The sequence below is a fragment of the Rattus rattus genome, chromosome 13, assembly GCF_011064425.1.
Source record: "Rattus rattus isolate New Zealand chromosome 13, Rrattus_CSIRO_v1, whole genome shotgun sequence".
NCBI lineage: Eukaryota > Metazoa > Chordata > Mammalia > Rodentia > Muridae > Rattus > Rattus rattus.
Window position 1 is genome coordinate 10,319,376 of NC_046166.1, and position 25,424 is coordinate 10,344,799.

At 51.3% G+C, this 25,424-nt stretch overlaps 1 protein-coding gene across 4 annotated transcripts in view; it reads right to left on the bottom strand.

Moving 5' to 3' along the window:
• Ldb3 (LIM domain binding 3) overlaps positions 1 to 25,424 on the bottom strand; it is a 62,689-nt gene that overhangs the window by 17,775 nt on the left and 19,490 nt on the right. For 2 of the 4 annotated variants that reach the window (XM_032919104.1, XM_032919107.1), the window contains 3 exons: positions 24,539 to 24,708; positions 24,034 to 24,070; positions 18,798 to 19,399 (listed from right to left, as the gene is read on the bottom strand). In XM_032919104.1, the coding sequence (XP_032774995.1) occupies positions 19,303 to 19,399; positions 24,034 to 24,070; positions 24,539 to 24,708 (304 nt within the window). In that variant the 3' untranslated portion in view covers positions 18,798 to 19,302. Of the gene's footprint in view, positions 1 to 883; positions 1,305 to 9,322; positions 9,469 to 12,547; positions 12,734 to 18,797; positions 19,400 to 24,033; positions 24,071 to 24,538; positions 24,709 to 25,424 lie in introns of those variants that run through there. The other 2 variants (XM_032919106.1, XM_032919105.1) reach the window with 2 other exon arrangements.

The following is a 25,424-nucleotide window of genomic DNA, read 5'->3' on the forward strand; positions in this document are numbered from 1 at the left end:
AATTCAAACATCTGCCACAGAGACTGAGTAAACATCCCAGAGTTCAGTTTGTCATGAGAGCAATGATTATGGGGGCTAAACTTCGCTACTCTGCTAGACACTCCTCAAGAATAGCTTTGCATGTGTTAATGTATTCATCCTCGAAACAATGCCATAGGAAGGAACTATTGTGATACCTGATCACCACCACTGATTGTGATACCAGTAAAGACAACCAAGTCGCAGCAAGGCTGAGTTCTTCTCTGCTCATTTTGCTTTTGCTTTTGAGACAGGATCTCACTTTCTAGCCCTGGCTGGCCTGGAACAAACAGCATGGCTTTGATATCTCCATGCTTCTGACCTCCTAGTGCTGGCTGGGATCGCCACACCTGGCTTCTGCTTGTTTTTAAAGAAGAGTATGATTCTCACATCTGGAAGCATGTCCCACACATATATACAGACATACTGAATTTAACAAGCATTGTCTGAGACCCCTGGCATCTCAGTGAAATGATTTGCTTGGATTTCAGTGAAGTGTCTATCAGAGCCCTAAGAGGCAGGGCACTGTCTGTGGAAGGATCCAGACTCTAAAGGAAAGCCGGGTCAAACCAGCCCCGTCATCTAGCTTGCAGCATACTCAATAAACCTACTGACAATACAGCCGAAGATTCCCAGAACCCAGCCTTAGCCCAAGGGGGAGCTCCTGGCATCAGGCACAAGCTGGGAGCTTCACCCTATTACCTCATGGAATCCTTCCAAGTCCCCAGGGATGACAGTGTCATTCAGGTATGGAAGCTGAAGCTCCTAGAGGAGCCAGAGAGACCTGAGGCTGTCCTGCATGGCTGGCCTTTTGCCTATACCTGCCCTCCCAGCTGCCACCCCTCCTATACAGCAAAGCCTGTACCTGATGACATTGTTACAGTGCCCACAGAGGGGAGTCCGGCTGCTTGCTGGGAAGCGCTCAGCTCTCTGGAAGGTGCCCCTGGCAAGAGGAGTCACTTGTGGGCCTGTTGGGTTGTAGGCTGGAGCCCCCCTGGGCAGGGTCTGCTTGCTGACAGAGGTGGTGCTCTTTCCGGGAGCAAACTTCTGAGAGAAGCTGTCGTCGGTCACCCAGGGTGGGCGGCTGGCAGATTCTGAAGGGCCCCCACTGTAGGCAGCTGATGGTGTGGGGTTATAGTTTGGGGCAGGTGATGGGGTATAAGCTGGTGCAGGAGAGGGGGAGTAGGTGGGTGCAGGTGAGGGGGTGTAAGCAGGAGCTGGTGAAGGAGTATAGGGAGTCGGACTATAATTGGCTCCTGGGGATGGGCTGTAGGGAGATGCAGGCACTGTAGACCAAAAACACCCAAAGGATATGTGTTAGGAATTCATTCTCCCCCATCCCTCACCCCAGCCGGAGAACCGTACAAGACGAGCCTAACATTGGGACAGTATGACCCCAGCTATTAAAGAAGTGTCCGCGTATATGTGTGTGCACGTGCTGTGAATAGAGTCTGTTCTATTCACAGGGACTCAAGGACGCTAACCAAATGCACTATCGCTAACCTACAGACCCACTTGCCTGGACTTCTTGGTGAACCAGATTTTAATTCTCAGAAAAAGCCCAGATAAACAAGGATGACAGCAGAGACCTGGAGAGCTCACAGAGGCCCCAGAAAGGGATGGAGCTATAAATAACAAAGAAGCCGTTTAAGGAAGGGTCCTGTGAGGCCTTGGCTGCCCTGGTCCTGTAGAAGGTGGGGAGCAAGAGTAGTGAGCGTCTGGGACAGGAAGCGGGTGAGAACAGGTCAACTCACCACGGACTGGAGGATGCTTTCGAAAAGTGGTCCCCTGGCTGGTGATAGGACTCTCAGTCATCACAATCAGTAAGTGTTTGCTGTGTGTGGAACTAGTCTTGTCTTTAAGACAGAGCAGATGTCCAGAAAGTTCGGGTTCATGTTTCAAGTTTAGCTACAACCATTGTCTCAAAAAACAGCTTGACTTGATATGTGCAGGGAGGAAATTCTGTCTTGATTTGATAGGTACCCACCTTCCTTAGTCACTCAGTGAGCCTAGGTAGAGGGGCTGGCACCACGCTGCCCAGGGAGAACGGCTCATTTGGTCCCTGATTGCCTTTTGCATCTCTTTGGTGCAAACTGAGGGTGTACCTGACACCCCAGAGGTTGCCATCAGGGAAAAGAATGTACTGCACTTCTTGCCTTCACTGAGAGTAGAGAAACGGTTCATCACACAGAAGGGGCTAACACAAAGCACTCTCTACCAGAGCTCTCAGAACACGAGATTTTTTCTGCCCCGCCCCGCTATAGAGACAACTCAAAAAAATCTAGCCGGGTATCCTGAGAATACAGTCTAGCCAGTTCTCTTACCATAGCAAAGATGGTTCTAGAAGTGTCACCTCTGTTCCCAGTCTATTCTTCTGGGAAGAGTACTATCTTACCCATTGGGGAGCATATCATGATAGTCTCCCTGCCTGCATCCCAGCCAGGCCCGGGTGGGACAGACTGTACTGAAGCAGATTTCTCTGGATCACAAATGGACTCAGACCACGGCCCTGTCTGGTTTTTCTCTTTCTCCTGTGCCCTGAGCCATCCTGGGTTGTTCCAACTCTGTGCCTCTTATTCCCAGATGACAGCAAATCCAGAACTGGGAGGTGCAGGGCACCCTTTGCTAGAGGATGACTAGGGCTATGCTATGATGACAGAGTATAAAGGTGTAAAGCCTCGCACAGCCCTGCCCCAGAGCCATCCTGGGAGTGAGACTAGCTCCCAAAGGCAGATTCTCCGGCTGGAATCTTCGTCCCACTTACAGGATGGGTGAGGCACACAGCAGGTCATCTGAGTCAGCCTCTGTATTATCCCTTTACACTTAAGGGCCTCGGTCCTCAGAGGATGCAGCAGAGCGTGAGTCTAAACCTCTCTAGAGTCCAAGCTGCCTCTATAAAGAACACAGATCGGATTTCCACTGGTGAATAACCTCATCGAGAAGTCCCTTGTAACACTTAGAGGAGACCCTGTGCTCTAGAAAGAAGCACACATCAAAAACCCTAGTTAGAGGCTTGGGATTCAGCAGCCAGAGTACTTGCCTAGCATTTTGGACACTCTGAGCTCCATTCCTAGCACCCCTCCCTCAGAAGAGCCCTGCTTTCAAACTCTAGTCCTACAACTTCCTAGCCCTGTATCCTTGGTTGAGTAATTCATTCACCACCTTTCTCTGGGCCTGTTTCTTCTTCTAAAAATGGTGTTGAGATTATAAGAATTAGGAAATTATTAGGATTAAGAAATGTGAGTGCTGGGGTTGGGGATTTAGCTCAGTGGTAGAGCGCTTGCCTAGCAAGCGCAAGGCCCTGGTTAGGTCCCCAGCTCCGAAAAGAAAAAAAAAAAAAAAGAAAAAAAAAAAAAAAAAATGTGAGTGTTAATTTAGTACATGATATAGTGTGTGTGTGTGTGTGTGTGTGTGTGTGTGTGTGTGTGTGTGTGGTGGGAGGGGACTGGGGGAGGGGGACAGTGAGTACATTTGGATTCCCAGGCACCATCTAGTTCATCTCCAGGCCTTCCTGTCATGGGGAAAGCCCTGAGCAGGTTTCCCGTAGGATGGCAGTGGGCAGGGAGTTGTGATTCTCTGAGGTCGAATGACTAGAATTGAGCCTATTTTCTGGTGATAGAACGAGTGACGTCCTGCCTACCTCACTGGGCATGCTGGGAACCCACAGGAGGGACACAGCCACAACCGTGTGTCAAGTTGTAAGTCCCACACTCAAGGTGTTGTCACCCACCTCCACAGTCTGACGTGGCTTCCTTCTGTCAACATGCTAGGGACAAGGTGACTTTAGGGGTACTGTTAGAGAATGAGAGTGGGGAAGAGGTGAACCCACAGAACTTCAGGGCAGCTTCGCCCCTCTGCTGTAAGCTTTAGGGTTCTGTCTAAGTCTGTGTAAGCTATGTCTTCCTCTCTCTTTGCTTTTCATTTCATTTCTACTACCCTTTGTTTCCCTCTTGTTTTATAAACCACAATCCTCTGCTAAACGTGATTACGCGCCGGTCATTTATTTTTGAGACAAGGTTTCTCTGTGCAGCCCTGGCTGTCCTGGAACTCACTCTGTAGACCATGCTATTCTGGAACTCAGAGATCCGCTTGCCTTTGCCTCCCAAGTGCTGAGATTAAAGGCAACCGACCACCATTATATCCAGCCGAGTTGGTTTTTGACATGTAGTCCAGGCTGGCCCGGAACTCACTATGTATTCTAGGCTGACCCTGGTGTCTCAGCCTCTTGAGTGCTGGATTATGAGCGTGTGCCCCCACACCTGGCTCTAAAAGGAATTAGGAAAGGAAGTTGTGTGATATTCACGCCATGGCCTTACGTGCTAAGCACCTGAAATGTGGTTAGCCTAAACTGAGATGTGCTATTAAGTATAAAAATCTGAAGACTTAATAAAAGAATATAAAGTGTCTCAGTAATAATCATCTTATATTGATTGTATGTTAAAACGTTTAGTTTTACATTTCATGTGTGCACATGTTTGCCTGCACGTGTGTCTGTGTACCACTTGCATGCCTAGTACCTAGGGGAGCCAAAAGAGAGTGTTGGATTCTCTGGGACTGAAGTTACAGTTGGTTGTGGGTCCTATGGAAAAGTAGCTAGTGCTCTTTTTTTTTTTTTTTTTTTTTCTTGGAGCTGGGAACCGAACCCAGGGCCTTGCGCTTGCTAGGCAAGTGCTCTATCACTGAGCTAAATCCCCAACCCCGTAGCTAGTGCTCTTAACCACTGGTTTGTCTGTTCAACCCCTTGTTTGTTTGTTTGCGAGCCGGGTCTCTGCATATTACCCAGCAAGCCTCAAATGACCTTTCTCAGCTTCTCAAATAGCTAGCACACATTTGAATTGTGTCCCGCTCTGAACCATTTTTAATATACTGAACTGTGTCTGGAAAGATATCCCAGTGGTTAAGAGCATGTACTAGTAGAAGACTGGAGTTGGATTCCCGACACTCATGTCTCATAGCTTATAACTGCATTAAACGTAAGCTTCAAGGGATTCCACATCTTCTTCTGGCCTGTGTAGGCACCTGTGCTCTAGTGTACAAACCCACACACTGTAACTCCAATTCCAGGGGATCTGACACCCTCACGTGCAGGCAAAACACCGAAGTAAAATAGATTATTAAAAAAAAAAAAAAAAAGCTGGGTGCAGTGGTGCACACCTTTAATCCCAGCTCTAGAGGGACAGAAGCAGGTGCTCTTTGAGTTCAAGGCCAACCTGATTTTATAGAGCACGTTGAGAAACCCTGAATCGAAAAACCCAAAAACCTCTGAAATTTTCATAGGCTGAGCTACATAAAAATGTATGTAAATCAATTTCACCCGCCTTCGTTTTACTTTCTAAAAATGTAAGAATGTCTGCCCCTCGGACGGTTGCCGTCTTTGAAACAGTGGCTGCCAAGTTCTGTTGGCTTTCACACTCTTGCACAGGAGTTTGTGTAATAGCATGCAAGAAGGCAGAGTACTTGCGAGTCAACTTTACAGACAACTCGGTCACTCGAGGTCAGCCAGCTTGCAAGCTTCCTACCTGAAACGCATCCCAATCGGCTTCAGATCCCTCTAAAGTACTGGGAAAGCAGAAATTGGCTACAGCACGCCCCTTCCGAGTAAACCCCGCCCTCGCCCACCTTGCTGCCTCCTACTCCAACCACTCCCTCGGCAGGACGGACTTTCTCTTCCTCTTATCCCAGGCTTCCCTGAACAGCCTTCATTTTCCAGTTCCAACTCAAGGCCCCAGAGAGGAAGGCTGGAATCCTGGACCGGGTTCCTACCTCCTTCCCACTGGGGCTACACACAGGAGGAGACTTTCTCCTCGGAGCGGTTCACCCTGGCAGATCTCTGGGGAGGGGAAAGGGAAGGAACAGGAGATGTGGGGAGCACGGTCCCCTCTCCTTTCTGCTTCTGCCTGCTTCACCCCTCCACGCTCCGAATGCCATAAGCAGACCTAATATCCCATCTCCAAGCCCCGGGCTGTTGCTATTTCTACGTGACGGAATTAAGCCGGTTCAAATTAGAAGGTGATATTTCATCTCTAATTGGCACGTTCAAAGGGCTCCTATCGCACTCGGCGGCCTCGGGACTGTGTAATTAAACAACAAGGTGATCTGAGTCACTTAGCCCCGGCTAAGTCGTCAGCGAGCGCTCCGGTCGCCGCCCGGCCCGCAGGCCGACGTGGCCATCCCGGGGACCACGGTGTCCTCCGCCCACTGGCCAACCAGGCCCGAGCCCCAGGTGTTCTAGGGGAGCGGACGCCCAGCCCAGGCGCCAGAGATAAGAAGCCGGCGCAAACGCCGCCCTGCCTCCGCCCCCCGGAAGCTGCGGCCGGGGACTGGCCGCGAGCACGCTGCTCGTCCACCGCGGCGCCCGGGTCCCCGCAGCCCAGCAGAGGAGCGGGACGAGGGCCCGAGCCTCCGGCTGGCTTGGCAGCCTGCCAGCCGCCCCCGGAGCCCGTGGGCAACCCAGCCACCCCGGAGAAGGAAGGGTGGAGGCCGGCCTCTCCTCTGCTCCAGGCAGGAATGAGTTAACGTCTGCACAGCCTGGGAACCGCGTTGAGGCAGTGGCTCCGGCTCGTCTCGCCAGCCCAGGCCTCTGCGGGAGAAGCCGATGGAGGCCCCGGCCGCTGGCCGCCCCCTGGCGGGCGTGCGGAGGACAGGACAAGGAAGGTGCCGGAAGGGCCTGCTGGGAAAGGTCTTCCCTGTGCAGACACAGGGCTTCACCTGCAGGGAACACTACGCCTACCCGCGTCTGCAAACTTCTTCCTAGGTTTCCTGTCTGCACTGGAGCGATCCCACATAGGAGATTTGTACCGAACCCCTTCAAAAGAGTTGGCATCAAACCACAGCTATCATTTTACCTGCAGCACATGAGGTTATAAAAATCATATCTTCCTCAAATGAGAAAATTCAGGTCTGAGAGATGAGGTACTTTGCCTATTCTTTACGGCAAGCTGGGTGACCCACCCATGCTAAAATGTTTCCTGTCCTTACTCAGTTCTGCTGTCGGTGACCTTTATAAAGCAGGGGACTGATTCTGTCGCCTCTGTCCCATTCAACTTCCCCAAGCAAGGAAGGCCCCAAGGGAAAAGCTTCCTAGGGTCTCACTCATGCCTTATCAGACTATGCTTCGGAGGCTAGACTTCATATGTGCTATTTTTCATCCCAAGTCTACCTGGTCAGTTCACTCTTGTAGGACACAAGTCCTCTTCCTTTTCCCTTAAAATAACCTATCTCGGGGTTGGGGATTTAGCTCAGTGGAAGAGCCCTTGCCAAGCAAGCGAAAGGCCCTGGGTTCGGTCCCCAGCTCAAAAAAAAAAAAAAAAAAAAAAACAAACCCCTATCTCTTTTCCCTATCATGTCTGTAACTTATTCCCTTCTTCACTTTACCATGAATGGTGTATGCATTGGGAAAGGGGTGTGTGTGTGTGTGTGTGTGTGTGTGTGTGTGTGTGTGTGTGTGTATGCGTAAGTGCACGTGCACGAGCACTCGAGGCGAATGGGGTGAGGTCACAGGATATTTGGGAAATGACACCTTTCATTCAATTTTGCTATGAACTGAAAACTGCTCTTTAAAAAGTCTGTTAAAACCTGGGTGTGGTGGCACATGCATATTCCCAATCCTTGAGAGGTCCAGGCAGGAAGATGGACAGGCAGCCTGGTCTACCTGAGCCACCCTGTGAGCGCACAAACACTGGGTAAAGCAGAACGTAGTCGCTCGTGCCTTCAATCCCAGCATTGAGGAGGCAGAGCCTGAGCTACATATGGAGATCCCAGATAGCCAGGACCACAGAGACAGACCCTGTCAAAACAAATTATAGAGAGACCATATAGTCTATAGTAATTTTGAGTGAAGAAAAATGTTTGGGTTATAACAGTAAATGAAAAATCATACACACACACACACACACACACACACACACACACACACACGAGGTATAATGTTTAGTTGAAAAGTGTATGTATGGGGTTGGGGATTTAGCTCAGTGGTAGATCGCTTGCCTAGCAAGCGCAAGGCCCTGGGTTCAGTCCCCAGCTCTGAAAAAAAAAAAAAAAAAAGAAAGAAAGAAAGAAAGAGAAAAGTGTATGTATGCCTAAAGTCCTATTTTACCAACTTATGGAATGGATAGGATACCAAGGGATCTTTATAGGAATTCTTAAGGCTCATTCCCTGTGTGCACAACTGCCAGAGTACACAATGTAAGATCATGGTTACTCTCCCAGTTACTCTATGATGTGTTCCTGTGTTCCCCTCCTGTCCCCCCCCCCGTGTGTGTGTGTGTGTGTGTGTGTGTGTGTGTGCGCGCGCGCACGCGCGCGCGCGCGCGTGCATGTGCGTACTAGGGATTGAACCCAGGGACCTCACCCATGCTAGCTAGGCACACACTAACCACCAGGCTAACACCTCCATCTATCCCATTTCTTTATTTTCTGCACCTTTGTTGAATGTATCCTCATGTCAAGTTCAAGTCAGGCACATACAAAGGAGAAAATCCGCCACAGCCGTGCCTTCTAAAGTTCAGGGTCAGAACCCAACAGGAAAAAAGACTGTGGGTAGACTCGGGACTTGGATGTCAAGGGCTATAGACATAGCCAGAGTACACAGACCTTCCTCTAACCTGGGGAAATACCTGCTAGCGAGCCCTTAGATTCTTGGTGCAATGGCTGATAGGAAAGTAGGCTGCCCCAGCCTGAGAGCTCCAACCTGAGAACTACCTTGGGCTCTGAGGAAGAAGTCCAAGAAAACTAAGAAACATAAAGTACCCCTCATCCCTGTATGAAAACTCTAGGCACTGGCGGGCAAGAGCCGTGGAGACAGAACCACAACCAGCGAGCTCTGCCTTGGGTCCACTCTACTGCTGTGTGGCATGTGCCCCAGTTATCCCCTGTCACCTGAGGAGGCCGCATACGAGACTGGTTGAGCAACCTACTCAAAAGGACAAATTGACACAGTAAGCTGGCCTAAAGCCTGGGGCATTTTTGTTATAGCTTCTCCTCCAGTTTGAGGCCAACCCAGATTCTTAGAGAAACAGCTTTTTACTCCCCCTGCCCCACGTCTCTACACCCCAGCCCTCTTTTCTCTCACCTTGGTCTGGAAATGTCTAGCTATAACTATCTGTTTCCTAAGAGCTAGCGAGCTCCATCCCTGTCTGGTACAGCCCACATGTCATCCGAGGTAAATGCAAGCTCCCAGGTTCAATAGGATTCTGCCCTACAACCAGGGAAGGGAAGGCTAAGCTTCCTTCGCCTGGAGTCTTGGCCTGAAGCAGATGACCCTTTGAGCCCTCAACCCACTCCCCCCACACCCCTCAGCTCTCACCTGGCTGGTAGACCGAAGGCCGGATGCTGGCAGTGGTTACGACCCGAGGCTTGGGTGCAGGGGCAGCTGGACCTTCACTGTAGCTGGTATGGGCAGCAGGTGCTGGAGAAGTGGCTGCTGCAGGGCTGTAAGCAGAAGCCTGTGGCCTGGAACCAAGGCAGATGAGTTACAACAAGAACAGTCTATCGGGCTCTGGTATCTAACGCCATTCCAGGTTTGCTGTCTGATCTCTAGGCAGGACTGTGACAGAAACACCCATTGGATTGCTTCCAGAGTCTAGAAAGAAGCCAGAATCTTAGAGGGGAGGGAGCTACTCCCTGTGGCTAGTGATGCTGCCTTGGGAAAGACAAAAGAGCACAGGGAGGGCCCTTCATCCACAGACAGAATTGTAGCGGTAGGCCTGTGGATCAAGGCAGAGGGAGTTGAGATGGTCACGGCTTCTTCCTTTCCTGGGATCCCTCTGGCTACCCACTCTCCTTATCTTATTCCTTTCTGTTGCTGCTGGAGGAAGCAATTAGTCTCGTGTTTTCTGAGAAAAAAAAATCAAAACAAACAGTTTCGATGGCATTCGTGGGAAGAGGCCTAGGAGCCCTGGCGACTCCCAGCAAACCCACTAGACTTAGACAATTCCTGTTGCTTGCACTTAGTGGCTCAGCTGTCAGGACCCTAGAGCAAGCAGCCGCTTCCCACATGTGGTTCAGAGACAACGGTAGCAAAGGGAGGTACAAAATTGTCCCAGTTCTTTACCCTCGAGAAATGCCAAGCTTGGCCTCTCTCTTGGGGGTGGGGGTGGGGGTGGGAGTGGGGTGTAGAAGGCTCCAGAAGCAGCCAGAGTCCAGCAGCTTCTTTCTTCTTGCCTGATACAGTTTCTCGACCTTGTTTATTAAGCCCTTCTCTTCTTTTAAACTATCACCTTTCTCTTGCTACATGTTCGTATATCCTAAAGGGGACCCTTGACCACACCCAGCAAATGGGTTATTGGTGGGATGTTGGAGAAATGAACCCCTGAAAATAAATCCCCAGCCTTTGGCTTGGTGTGTTTTTTGTTTGTTTGTTTGTTTGTTTGTTTGTTTTTCTCCCGACCTCTTCCCCATGGGCCCACTGGACCTGCTGGGCCAGGTTGTAGGATGAAGATGGCCTTCTCGTCTGGGTCTCTGGAAGGAATGGATGGCCATGGGATAATAACCTATCACTAGTAGTCTGAGTGGACCGAGGGGAGACCGGATAGTCCCAGCCAAGGCTGGGCATCCTTACCTGACCTTCACACCACATTTACAGTTAACCCACTGTCCTGTGTGGCTAGATCCCTGTGCTAAGGCCAGAGGAGCACGCATGCTGGTGGACAGGAAGGAAGACGTGGTATGCAAAGGGTGCCTAGCTTCTGCCATGGCTGGATAAGGCTAAGGGTCAGTGGATCAGGGCCATTCTTTCCACCACTGGGGGATACTTTGCCAGCATCCTGGATTGGCATGGGGAAAGGAAGCAGGGCTGAAGATATCTAGTGGCGGTCTAAGATGGACATCCAAGGAGCTTCAGCTCCTTTTGAGGCTCTGTGTGGGGAAGGGAGGTATCTGTGTTCAGAGTGCACCTTCTGGCCCCTTCTACTTTAACCCAGTGCCCTGAAGTCCTCTTCAGCAGTGAGTGTGCAGGCCCAGACACGGAGGCCTGGACCTTGGAACTGGAGTTTGCCCTTCAGTGAGAGGCGCGGTTGGGGCTGGACCGCTCACAGGCTTCAGCACAATGCTTCTCTGTCCCTGTGTAGATTGGAAGGGTTCACCCTTCTCCGCAACATTTCTCACTTTTCACCAGAGTTCCTTCTCTGTGAAGGACGCAAGGCCCTAATGAGGAGAGAGTCTGGCGGATGAAGAGGGGAGACCGTTTTCTTAATCCTGTCCTAAGAAAATGGAACAGGACCACTCTGGAAGGCAGGGCCAGGCTCACCCACAGTGACTGAATTGAGCTGGAGCAAGGCTGGGCTTGGCAACCCATGGGATGCTGGGAAGCTGCCTCACGCTGCACCGTGATTCTCTGCACCCTGACCCAATGAGGCATATTTTCCCTGAAGGCTGGGGAATCTGGGTCGGTCCTGGCTGGAAATAGCAACTAGATAGTTCCTGGAAGCCAACAGGGCCAACACTGCTGTACCAGCTGGCCACTCTTGGATGATCCATCTAGCTGCCCCCCTCCTCCTCTTCTTCCTCTTCTTCCCCCTCTTTTCTTCCTCCTCCCTGCATGCCCCCTTCCTTTGGCCTCTGTTTTGGTGGGCACCCTGGAAGGCAGGCTGAGACACAGGAATTCAGAGCATGTATTTTAACTGTTTTGTGTGCGCTAGGTGTTTTATGTACAACTCTTTCCAATAGCGACCTCAGTCTATACGTCTTCTCTAGACATCTTAACTGAGGAGGGAATGGAGGTTCAGAGGTGAGGTCACTTTCTCAACATTTCAAATAGGAAAGTTCTCAACTGAGGAGAGTGTTAAGTTCCGCTACACTAGGGACCTCTGAGGTTAGAATGTTTCCACATCAAGAGGAGAAAAGACTGGGTAGTGGTGCACACCTTTAGCTCCCTCAGGAGGCAGAGGCGAGCAGACCTCTGAGTTTGAAGCCAGCCTGGATCTCTGTGAGTTTGAGGACAGCCTGCTCTACAAAGCAAGTTCCAGGACAGCCAAGGCTATACAAAGAAACCCTGTCTCTGGGGTTAGAGGTGGGGGAGATTGGAAGGTGGGCTAATTAGTAGCTAAGCTATCTGACTTGACTAGCTCAGTGTTCCCACCTCCAAAGAGCCTTCCTTGATTTCTTCCAGCCCGTGGGCGATAACTATTATGTTCCTTATCTGAGTTTTAGGAACAAAGATAAGCACAGGGTTCCTTTGTGATGGGTTTATGTGTGATGTGTTACTCGTGTCCACAAGCACATGCACGTGTGTGTGTGTGTGTGTGTGTGTGTGTGTGTGTGTGTGTGTGTGTGACTTTAATCTATCACTAGAGATGTTGTTACACTGGGGGCGGAGCAGCAACAAATCCTCTCATTAATCATGACTAGTGCATCATGGGCAATGCATCCCAGCTTCCCCTCACACTCTGCATGAAGCAACACCAGTCTTGGTTTCCTTAGAAAACATCAGAGACCTAACTGTCCGAATCTAGCTGTCCGCAGATCGACTCAGGGTGGATCCTTTCTCGCCTCCTTTTCCCACTCTTAGGTCTGGCATCTGTGGGCCAGTTACCTCGGATTCTCCACGGGGCTTGAGGCAGGGCCTGCAGCGGAGGCAGCAACAGCATGGGCGGCAGCAGCTGTGGCCAGGGTTGGCGAGGCCGCAATGGGAGAGGCAGCAGCAGGCGACGGGGCAGAAGCAGGCAGCAGCGGGGAAGTGGCCTGGCTTGTGCACACTGGAGCATGCTCAATAGGGGTGCTGATGAGGCGGGATCAAAAAAGACAACAGGTCACGTGGGCCCCAGGTCTGGTGAGCGGTGGGAGGGGGTGGGTAGCAAGGACCAACTGTTTGGCATAAGGAGTAGGACCTAGGTGTGTGTGGAGGGCACACCCCCCAGGTGCTGCCGGAAGAGCGCCTTTCCAATCCCAGGAGTGTGTGGTCAGACCTACGGGAGGGGAGGGACCTGGCAACAAAATCTTGGAGGGATGTTTACTGCTCAGTTTTTCTGCACTCCCTGGAAGGTTTTCCTTTCTTAGCAAACTACGGTGCAGTGGAAAAGCACAGTGAGATATCAACCAGAGCCTTCTCCTATCTTGTTTGCCCTTTCCCTTACTGCTTGTACATTCAGTCAGGGGCAAACATTTCCTCACTTAACCCCTCCCCCCAGAAAAAGGGTATTTTGAGTTTGAGTTTGAAAGTCCTAGGCGCTAGATCCACGAGACCAAGAGAACATGGGTTTTAGCCCAGGGCACTGACAGTACTCTGACTGCAGATAGACAGAAGCTACCCTGGAAAGCAGATCCATCCAGGCTATCTAGTCCAGAAAGAGGTAATGTTGTAGAGGATGGTTCAGGGGTACAGAACCTGTGCCCCTTTCCATGTCATACTCTGGGGAGCGGCAGAATCTGTAGACCCTGGGGAGAGGACAGGTAGAACCTACTATGCTCAAAGATCTTGGTGTCACCAGGTAGCCCAGGTGTGCTACACAGTCAAGTGTGACACAACCATGGTTCTAAGCCCCTGGAGATCTGAAGGGTCTTCCTACTGGAAGCAGAGCCACAGCTCTGCCAGAGTGCAGCAGTGGGATCAGGTAGGATGGACATATCCAGCACCAGTACATGCTGCCAGCTCAGGTAGACCAGATGTCCATACGTCATACACTGAATGCCAGTGTATTCTGTGAGCCCAGACTGTCCCCAGAACTTCTCTAAAACAGAACAGTCAGAGTTTGGGTTGTTGGGATTTGCTCTGCTTCCTATGATTCAGACAGAGAATAAAAATCGCTGCTTAAGCATGAGGACTTGAATTCAGGTCCCTGGCATCCATATAAGAAGCATAAAAAGCCAGGTTACAGGTGACCTGGAATTTTAGCACTGGGAAAAGCAAAGACACGAGAATCTCTGGGGTTTACCAGCCAGCCAATCTTTAGGTTCAGTGGAAGATGCTGCCTCAAAAACTAAAGTAGACAGCAATTGAAGAAGGCACCTGATATTGACCTCTGGCTTCCAGACACAAGCACAGAAATGTGCATGTGTGTGTGCGTGTGTAACCCTTCCCCAGCAAGCATTCATGACATCCCCTCTCTCCCACACAAACCACGAGAAAGCAGAAAAATAGAATCTTTTCCTCTCTTCCTCCCTGCCTTCAGTCCTCCCTTCTAGTCCTCCCTCCTGTCCAAGGGTTGGTCTCTAACACTTGTACCCAAGTAATTCCCGTGATTCAGCTTCCCTGTTAACCGGACCATAGGAAGGTTCGTCCACACCCAGATCACTCTTAAATCTTTGATTGCTATTTCTACTTGCAATACTTGTGAGAGAACAAATGAATCTTCTGCCCCCATGGTGGAGTAGCTCCCGTAGACCCATGCCGTTCATTCACTGACTTCATGTTCCCACCATTGTGCCTCCAATATCTCACAATGGCCCTCTAATGGGACACAATCAATCCTATTTAATAACCAAGGAAATGGAAACAAAATGCATCTACTCAAGGTTCTAGAAGTTACCCATCAGAACAAAATGACCGAGGGCCATTCTGATTTCAAGTCCTAACCAGTATTTTGCAGAAGAAGAAAGAAATGTTTTCTCGTGGTCAGACAAGTAGAATCTCTTTCTGGTCAAAGGCAGACTCTTACTGGACATAAGTAACAGCTCAACATGTCCCTCTTCCAAGCGCTCCACCGTGCCCGTGTTAGCCCATGTTTTCCTTTCATCCTTCAACCTCCCTGTATGATTAGTCTCATGGGTCTCATCTGGAGATAAGGAACCTGAGGTTGGGAGACATTGCCTCCCTGGTGAAATGCCACATAGCTCAGTAGACTAGTGATACCCACCAGGAATCCCAGCATTTGAGAAGTTTTGAGTTTGGGGCCAGGCTGGATTAGACATACAGGGAGTTCCAGGACAACCTGGGCTATATTGTGAGACCCTGTCTCAGAACAAAACAAACAGAAAATATCACAGAGCAGTTTCTGGCTAAGTTTATAGTGAGATTGGATCTAATATCTAGCAAGTTCTCTGGTAAGGCTGCTGCCGGTGGTCTGTGGACCACACATGGAGTAACAAGTTAGATAACCCAGTCTGTCCCAGATAGGAATGCAAGGAAGCCACAAGCTGCTTACCAAAGCATCTCCTAATTGGTCTCCATCCAGTAAGAAAGAAAAGGGGTGCAAAGTTGAACGAAAGGATTAGAGCTGGAGAAGTAGCAGAGTTGCACACTGGCTATCCCATAGGGAACAGCCCATTTGGAGGGCTAAGAATGTTAGCTATGTCCTTCCTGGGTCTTTCAGGGCTTAGCTGTCAGAGAGGAGGCCATGGGCAGCCTAGTCTGCAGGCCTTCCAAAGTTATGTCCTTGACACAACTATGAAGCAGTTTGCCCATCCTCTATGAAACACCTTGTTTCTGAAAGCTGTGCAGATCATGTGCTACCCCTGAGAACCTGCAGACCTTGCACCCTGCTAAGATGGCTGTTAAAGGTCTCCTCACAGCATGCCCAAGTATTGTAAGGCTCAGGATAACATAGAACCTTGTGGCCCTCCCTGGTCCCATCCCACATTTCCAGTGGACCACTAGAAACTGAAGACCTGCACGGGACACGAGTGATGGGAATGACCAGGCTGGGCAAAGACAACATTGGCTTTGTCTATACTCTTGGTTCCAGGGTGCTACCAGACCAGCCTATCTACAGCCTTCCCTATCAAGAGTTACAAATGAACCCTGAATTTCAGACAATAAATTTGGAGCTGGATGTAGGCCCCAGAAAGATTTACCATTGACCGCAGGGCGGGGACAAAGTCACTTATAAGAGACACATGGGCATGCACATGAGCCTGCTACTCTGAGTTCTTGCTGAGTGCTTCCTTTCTAGGATCCCTCTCTGCAAACACCAAGAAGTCCCCAGGGTCTAGAGAGGGGAGAAGAGACATCAAATACATCCGGAAGGATCTTGGGTTCTTGCTCCAGGTCAGTTTCTGCGTGAAGATCCATGAGTCTCCAGAAATTCCAAAAAGCAGGCACCAGCAAGCAAGCATGGCAGAGAATTTACGCAGACTTGACTTTAGTCCTAAAGAAAGTGCCCAGGGGATCACCCCAGCCAGGCCTACAGCCTACAACTCCACAGCTGTTTCCTGCCTTTGTCATAGATTCAGATTCCTGTTTTCTTTCTTCTTTTTTTTTTCCTCAGGGGGTGGGGTGTTGGGGATAGAACCCAGGGCCTTACATACACGCTAAGCACGTGCTCTATCCCCAAACCCCATAATTCAGTTTAAATACCTAGTTAAAAATAAAACCCACACAAACTAGAATCAGATGCTTGTGGCTGCCTACGGGCAACTATAGCCCTATCTAGCTGTAGTCCCTCTTACTGCTCATGTTTTCCTCTATCTGGGAGGTATCAAGGTGGGCCTGTGGCCTCACTCCGTGTGGTTGCCCTTGGCGGTGGGAATCGGAGTTTCGCTGATGTGGTGGTTGGCGACTGTGGTATGTCTGGAAGGGTAGAGGTGTCGAGCCTTGGGATTTGTGGTCACTGGACTTGGGTTGGGACGGTCAATGATGGTGATGATGATTGGCGTCTCTTCTCCCCTCTCTAGACCCTGGTGGCTTCTTGGCGTCTGCAGAGAGGGATCCTAGAAAGGAAACACTCAGCAAGAACTCAGAGTAGCAGGCTCTGGTTGGTCCTGGTGCTGTGAAAGGGGATGTCAATGCCACCGGTGTTAGCTGAGACAGTGAAGTGTGACGATGTCTGTTGACTGGATGATGAGAGAGTCCCATTCAGGTGTTGGTCAGAGAATTGTTTATGCCGCCATCCACCCGGTCAATGATCTGTCTTTCATTCTGCTGGCTATGGTTTAGGGAGTTCAGCTATGCCACTTTGTTACAAGGCCAGGGCCCCTGTTACCCCCTGGTCTTTTGTGAGTGTTGCCTGTCAGCTGCAGTGGGCAGTGGGAACAGTTCTCTGCAGCCTTCTCTCACTCCACTTTACCCTCAAAATACAGTCAAAATCCCATAGCCTGGAACTCATTATCTGGATCACTGCTCTCCACAACCGTCTCTGCGCTCCATGCATCATAGTCAAAATGACTGTACAGGCATCTGCAATCCCGTTCTTCTCCTTGGCATCTCTGTGCTCTCAAATTAGACAGATGCCCAGCCCCCCTTTCTACACACACAGCACCCCTCCCTCGAGATCTAGAACACTAGCCTCTCCTTCCCAGAAGCCTTATCTCATCCACCAACCAGAGGAACCCCTGCCCCTGGAGTCCACGATATCAGTCTTGCATTGAGGCTACAGTTGTCCCTTTCTGAGTCTGGTTAGCATTCACGGTGGCCAGGAAGGTGGCTCACTCACAGACACAGGATGCTACCCCGAAGGCTTTATGTGGGACCTTGGCCTGGAGTCATTCAAGGTGCTGCTCACAGTGGCCTGGAAGTGAGAGGCACTGAGGTGCTAGAAAGCAAGTAAGAACATTTCAGAGCTTTAACTAATGGGCTCCAAGAGAGCGCTAACAGGCTCGGAGCTGGTGACAAGATGCTTAGAGTCCATCAACTTGAGTGATCACCTCAGGCCCTTCCCCACTCATAGGACATCCACTGCCTGGGACCTATATTACCTCTCTAAGCCTGGCCAGCTTGCCTAGATGAAGGAAGATGTCCTCCCTATGTGCACCCTGCATACAGGGTGATGATCGTTTGGACCTGCCCTGGCCCTGGCATCAGGCTGTTAGGAGAAGGAAGGAGTGGGAGGCTAAGGAGGAACAGGCTGGTAGAGAGACTGAGGAGAACATCTTAGCACTGGATAGAACTCCCCGGGCTGTCCATTCCTGGTGAGTTCGCCAGAGAGAAAGAGTGTTCTCAGACAGCAGGAGTGGGAACGGGGTTCCAGCCAATCAACCACAGAGAAGGCAGGGAGGGCATCCTAAGGGTTGGTCCTCTGTCCCTCCTTCATTTTCCAAATACCATTATCCTCATGTTCCCGGACCATAACTCCATGCAGTGAGGGACCAGGCTGCTTGCTGGGCAGTGGGTGGGGTGCTGGCTTTGAAAGCGCTAGCCTGGGGCTGGAGAGATGGCTCAGCAGTTAAGAGTACTGACTGCTCTTCCAGAGGTCATGAGTTCAATTCCCAGCAACCACATGGTGGCTCACAACCATCTGTAATGAGATCTGGTGCCCTCTTCTGGCCTGCAGTCACATATGCAGGCAGAATGCTGTACATAAAATAAATAAATAAATCTTTTAAAAAAAAGAAAGAAAGTGCTAGCCTGTTGGTGAGCGCTAGAATTTTTCAGCCAAGGATGTTCTGATTTAGCTTGGCTAAATGCACAAGGCCACAGGTGGGGCCTTTCTCTACATTCCTGTCACCAAGACTCTGCTAGGCCTGCCATCTCCCCATCAAGGGCCTCTGCTTCTATCTCCTGGCTTCCCCGTAAACTGTATTGTCTAGGCATGGCCACTGAAGTACTTCCCAGAACACCCAGGCAATGCTGAGCTTAAGGATTGCCTGGGTAAAAGGCTTTCCTGTTGGCGAGGGAAGATGGCGCCACCTGTCAGTCACAGCTGAGTGTGGAAGGAGAAGCCACAGTCCTGGGGTAACCCCCATCTGTGAGAGGCAAATAGAAGCCCAGTGTGGGTCCCCCCACTCTGGGATCCTTAGCCTGGGGTATAAGAAAGCAGCAGTGGGCAGAGCTGCACTGAGGCTCACATGCTGGGCGGTATCCCCCACCCGCTCCATTGGCCATACCTCTCCTCTCTGTCCTAGACACTGTCCCTGAAGGCCCTCCCAAGGTGGGGTGCAGGGCACGCATACAGGCACAGCATGATTGCGGCTTGGTTTGTTCGTTTCAAATCCTCTTTATTTCAAAACAAGCATGCTTATATGTACATGAGAAAGAACTATGAAGCCAGCACACAAGTGTAGAGAAGTAGGTGCCCAGCCAGGAGCCTGATCTGCAGGTAACGTGGGCAAATGAGCAGTGGCCACTACATTTTCATTGTTTGGCAGTGCTGGGCCAGCAAACCCTGTTGTGTCCTCTCTGGACTACAGCTGAGGGTTTGCACGAGGGGTGTACAGAGGCTTCGCTTGCGGGAGTTGGGATGGTCACACTGGGTTGGGGGTTGGAGAGGTAGGAGGTACTAAGTGCGTGGTTCTGGGCCTCAGCTGTCAACTCTGGGGTGGGCGGAGAGCAGAAGTGCTACAGTCAGCTGGCAGAGGCGCCCCCCCAGCACAGTTGTTCAGTATCAAGCATCACCATGGGGTTCACTTGCCAGATCTGTGTGGGAGAGGGGCGGGGGTCCAGCCTGCCAGGGGTGAGGGGGGCATCCAAGCAGCCTTTTAGCTTTTAACATTAAGGATTTGGGCTGAAAGGCCATGGTGCCAGTTGCGCAACTTGGCAAAACGAGGGCTGTTACGTTCCGTTTCAAACCTTTCCCTGTGCACAGAGACAGAGACAGAGAGAGAGGACAGAGACAGAAACAGAGAAAAAAAGAAAGAGAGAGAGGGAGAAAGAGAGGGGTTAGGGAACACGTCCACTAGTTCCCTGCCCGGAGCTGGGACAGAGGGACAGATAGTGAAATGGTTTGGGGACGTGTTGCCATACTTGGGGTACTTAACTTTCTAGAGGGCTGGCTTGGACTGGGTAGGGCAAGACTGGAGTTCTGGTACAAAACGCAGGGACCAAAGTCCCTGCCTCGCCACAGGGAAAGGTACAGAGTAGGGGCCTGGTTAGAGGGCCAATGGACAGAGTGGGCAAAGGAAGGCAGGATCCCTGGTCCACTGGGGCTAGGGCTGGGCAGAGCTGCTTTGGCTGTGGGCTCTTACAACTGAACTAAATAGGCAGGCAGGCCGGGAGTAGACGCTGTCCTCTAGGTGGGCACTACGAAGAAGGAACGCTTAACCTCAGTGATGAGAGCTGGTGGGTAGACTTGTCACCTCCCTGCACTGCCTGGCATTCCTCACCTACCCAGAGGTACTGAGCGTGATGGCACTAGACCTTCAAAGGCTAGAGAAAAACCTTCGCACGCTACCCAGGGCTCCTGCAGGCCCAAGTCTGAGCACAGCCTAGGCCTACCCCGGTTTCCAAGCACACTCTCATACTCACTGCCATAGAAACAAACCAGTAGGACCTGCTACTTCCTGCCAGTGGACCTCTGGGATGCTCAACCACAGCTGCCCAGGTAAAGGCACAATGTAGGCGCCCGGTAGCCAGAATGTAGAAAGGGGGGAGCGTGAGGAAAAGCCAGCCAATGATGCTGGTGTCCAAGCCGTCCCCTCAGAAGGGCCTCTAGCTCCTTCACAGCAGAGTGGCGAACCAGTGGCAGGGACCACATTTAACCATAAACACAGTGCACTCAACCTGAACAGAGACACAGTTACACAGCAGTAATGTTGGTGTTGCTGTCCAGAGGTAGCCCTGTAAATTAAAAGCTAAACAAAAATAAAAAAAATCTAACTGCTACATTCTCGTCGTGGGATGCTACTTAATAGTGACAGGGAGGGCTGGAGAGATGGCTCAGTGGTTAAGAGCACTGTCTGCTCTTCCAGAGGTCCTGAGTTCAATTCCCAGCAACCACATGGTGGCTCACAGCCATCTATAATGAGATCTGGTGCCCTCTTCTGGCCTGCATGTGTACATGCAGGTGGAATGCTGTGTACTTAATAAATAAATCTTTAAAAAAATATATATAGTGACAGGGAACGAATGAGCTATAGGCTGCATAACTTTGATCCAGATGGTTTTGGAATATTCGCACATGTAATGAGATCTCTTGGGGACCTGGTATAAAATTCATTCGATTCGCACATAGACTTTAAACAGACACTGAAGATTATGTTTAATGGGGCCTGCGTTTTGGTCTCACCGCCACCGCAGTCGTGGAGACTGAACACGTCTACGGCTACTCCACATGCCTCCATACAGACCTCATGCATGTAAGTAAGCCCCTGCCATTACTCCATCCCGGCCTAGCATCCATGTCTTTTTTTCTATTTCTCTTTTGAGAGGTCTCGATATGCAGCTGTCCTGGGACTCACTCTGTAGACCAGGCTGGCCTCAAACTCACAGGGATTTGCCTGCTTCTGCCTCCCGAGTGCTGGGATTAAAGGCATGTGCCACCACTGCTCAACATCTCCCTGTCATTTCTTATAACTGCAAGTAAGTTGGCAATTACCTCAAAATGAAAAGTCCAATTTAAACATGAGTCCCCAGCATGCACGAACCAGGAAAATTGACTTTAGGCAAAGCTAGCCTAACAGTTACACACAGTCATAATCGCCAAGTCCTGGTCCTTACACCCCACATCCCTACGTTCACTGAGGTCCACTCTCCCATCTGCTTGACCTGGCATTCTCTCTCTCTCTCTCTCTCTCTCTCTCTCTCTCTCTCTCTCTCTCTCTGCTCCTTGAGTCCAGCACATTGGAACTCTAGAGGATGGTTGCACAAATTTGGCGGTCTGCTAATTGCTGACACAGCTGTAAAACCCTGGTCTAAGCCAACCTTTTCACGATACCAAGAGGCTCAGAGATGCCCGCATGAGCAGTCCAGAGCCACACAGAAATTCACCAGCGAATCCGCCGTCTGGGTGCTGGGTCTTTCCTCTGCCTCTCTGAGGTCAGGGTGAGTGGGCGAAGCAGAGCAAGCAGAGGTTCTGCGGCAAGACCCGCACATCCCTGCAAACACTCACAACTTTCTCACAGACACAACGGAGGTGCAAAAGGAGACCGGGCCACTTGCCGCTGAATTTCCAGTTCTAGCAAACAAAACCCACCTAGACCCAGGGACGGCTTGTCATCAGTGCTCAATGACAAAAGTGAAGGACAACTCTAGAACCTCTGTGATTCTAGTGGATGTTTTTCTGTTTGGTACTGTTGGGAAATTCCTTGCTAGCCAAAGACAAAGAAGGATGAGGGAAAAGCATGGGGGGTGGGGAGAAAGAGGAGAGAGGGACAGAGGAAGGAGGCCTGCTGGCTCTTAGACTGTGGTGCTTGGAAGTCCCGGCCTCCAGCTGTGGCCTTCAGACTCGCCAGAATACTAGGGGCCAATGCGGGAGGAGGGACGAGCAGGGTGGTAGCTGTCATCAGCCCACAGGATGGGCCCTGGGAGTCAGACTGGAATCAGGGTGTGGCTCTGACCACTGAGAAGCAAGTCCCCTGCCCGATGTGAAGGCAGCACACAAGGGACAACCGTGCCTCCTTCTGCTCGCATGGCCACTTGAGTGAATGAGGCTAGGGCCCGAGCGGCTGCAGACATTGCTTGTTCCAAGCATAATGGAACTAGGGCATGCACAGCCTCTGCCCCAGAATCCCAGGCTGCTGGGATTTGGACACAGGGAAGGCTCTGTCCAGGGGGACAACCCTCAACAAATTAAAGTCAGAAAAAGAGACAGAATGAGGAGTCTTGCACCCTCTGCTCCTGCTGGAGCCTCAAAGTCTTCACTGAAGGACCTGAAATCCTGGGAGGAAAGGCCTGGGGCTGAGGGCTGGCTGAAGCCTTTTCTTAGGAACTCTTGCCAGACTTTCTCTTGAGAAAACTCTATGGTGGGACCTGCTAATGTTCCAGGGGAGACAGGGAGCAGGTTAGCTCTCCTACTGGGACGCTTTCCTTCTGAGCATAAACAGCTGGGGATGAGGCAAAAGCCTAGCATATCAGACGGGAAAAAGAGCACAAAGTGACCAGAAGAGGTGGCAGAAGCCATGAAGGAAGGATGGGGTGTCTTATGGAGGGGAGAAAAAGGCCTCCAGTTTCTTTCCCGATGGAAGGAAACCTGGGGTGTAAGCTGTTTACTGTGTTGGGGAGGCAACATAACGACCCCTATATTGACTCTTTGGGAAAGTCCGCATCGCTTCCTGGGACATCTATGTGGGTGGTTTCCGTGAAGAGGGTGGGGGAAACACAGAAATAGCATGTAAGGTCAGCAGAGCACGGGAGGACTCGAGAGCTGAGAGCTCCGCCACACAGAGCGGCCGACTCTCCACGTCTGTGCCGAATGCGGCAGGAGCATATCTGTCTGGTGCTCTGTTTGAGATGCACTCCAGGAGCTAAGAGGTTAAGCACATTTCCGGGACTGCATGCCACCCTTAACAGGCCTGGGAGGAGCACACTCCCAGCCAAAAAGTAGGAGCAGCTCGGGTTGGCAAAAATACAAGTTCAACAATCAAAAGCACATGGAGTTCCAGCTAGCCCAAGAACTCTGCTTTTCTCGAGTTCTGTGGCTACCATGTGTAGTTAGCAAGTACAGGAAGCTTGGCTCAGGGGAGAGCATGCCTTGAGTCCCAGACCCTCCCAGAGAGACCACCACAGGACTCGCTGGCCCCAGACAGACTGTCCAAGAAGAACATGCAGATGACATACTCACTACCGGAAGTAGACAGATAATCACAGGCCCCCATGCCTCACCATGGAAGGCCCTCACAGGTTCCAGTGGGTTTCAAAACAGCCATGCCCCAGCTCATGCCCAGGACTACAATTCCTAAGGGGGCACAGGCAGTAGGCAAGTGGTGGCGCCCCAGACTTGCCACTGACCAGGAGACCATGCCCTGAGATGCCTAGCCCTGTACAAGCCCCTCGTTGTGCCCAGGGCTCATACTTTCTTGCAGCTGCTGTTACATTTCAAGCAATGTATAGAACTGGTGCTTCAACATATGTATGGGCAGGAGAGTCTTGAGGTCAGGTATCTGTACCTAGCATGGCCCTTCGTGTGCCTGCTCACAGTGCCAAGCCTTCAGACGGACAAGGGGACAAGCCCAAAGTCGAGTGCACAGGCGAGGCATGGGCCCGCTGCCCTCACAGGGAAAGATGTCCTTATTCTCCAAAGCCCAGCGAAGGCCAAAGCAGCCCTGCCCCTGCCCAGTAAGGGAGCCGGGAAAGCCAAAATTCCTCACTCCTGTATCTACCTTGGTGACCTGGGAAAGTCACCCAAGCCTGGATCTGCCGGAGCCCTTTAAGGGCTGAGCTTTTCAAATACAGGAACATGAAAGGTATTTTCCGTGAGTCATGTGGCCTGGGGCTACCCGGGGAGGGAGGGGGTGAGAAGGCAAGGCCATGGAACCCAAGACTTAGGCACCTACCTTGACCTTCGCAGAGCTTCCTCATCAGGGTCTTGCACTGTGGGAGAAAGAAGTTGGTCAGGAGGACTCCCAGTGAACATAGGAAGAAAAGTCACGAGAGCTTTGTGGGCAGTAAGTCCCTAGGAATCAGCCAGGCCCTGAACACTTGCTATGCCATCTTGTCAGCGCTAACAGTGAGTGTGTGTGTGCCAGGCCTCCGCCAGAGGGAGTCGAGAGGACATGATGTAGTTGGGAGTGGTCAGAGAAGTCCTGCGGGTCCTCTCCTCCCATCACCCTGCTGGAAGCTTATGACAAGGCTTCTGTTCTTGTTAAGAGTTGGGGGTTAGAACGGAAGACCCTCCTGGGGACCCGGAGGCTCTCTATCAGCTGCCAACTCTATCGGTTTTAACTAATCTTCAAGGGCAGGTGTCTGGACCCCTCAGCTCCCACAGGCTTTAAGTCTATTCTGGAGCCAGGACCTCTCTGCACCACCTCCTCCTAGCCACACTTAAACACTTTCACTCACTGTATTCTGTCCCGGTCATCTGGGCCAGGATGCGGAAGGAACGAGACTGCAGGTTGGAGGACCGGCGGGCCCACTCATCAGCCTCATCTTCCGGCTTGCTTTGGGTTTTGATCACAGCCTGGTACACGGGAGAGGCGCTGTCCACCGCCAGGTCTTTCACAGGGAGGCTCCTGTAGGTCGGGAAGGGGTGTGAGCAGAGGCCAGTCTTGAGTTCAGACCCCTCCCCACCAACTCCCACTCTGTTCTCCCACTGTGTTTCTCCCCCCACATCCGTGCTCCCCCCCCACCCCGTTTTCATCACTACTATCAGAAGAGCTGAGAAGCCTGGGGGTTCGGTGCTCAAGGGTTCAGAGGTCAGGGAAGGCCCAGTGGGAAAGCGGCTCTTCTTCTTGCCCATGAGGTTTCTAGCCTTCCTGTTGGCCCCGCTCCAGTGCTAATCCTGGATCTGAACAAGTTCCCACCCCACAGGCTGGAGTCCCTAGAGTAAAGGAGGTAGGTCTCCTTGAAGTGATTTTGGCTTCCCTGAGCCAGTTCTGTGAGGGGCTGGGTGAGAACACCCTGCCTGAGGGGCCAGATCAGGAACAGCCAATGGCCTCCCCACACCACAGATCCAGACAGGGAGTTACCAATAGCTCGAGACTGGAAGGAGCCTCCGGCTCAGCTGCAAGAGATCAGGCCGACCAGAAAGTGTTATAAGAAACTAAGCAGGGAATTTTGCTGGGCCCTGTCGAGATCTGCAGGACAAAGGAGGAACTTGGGAATGAGGTTATAGGGATGGTCTGTGCCCCAAAGCAGCATAGCCTTTTGAGGGGAATCTTCTGATATCCCCTTAAGCCCCCAGGGTCTGGTGCATAGTAGGTGCTCAAGTCTTAGCTGAATATTTTTT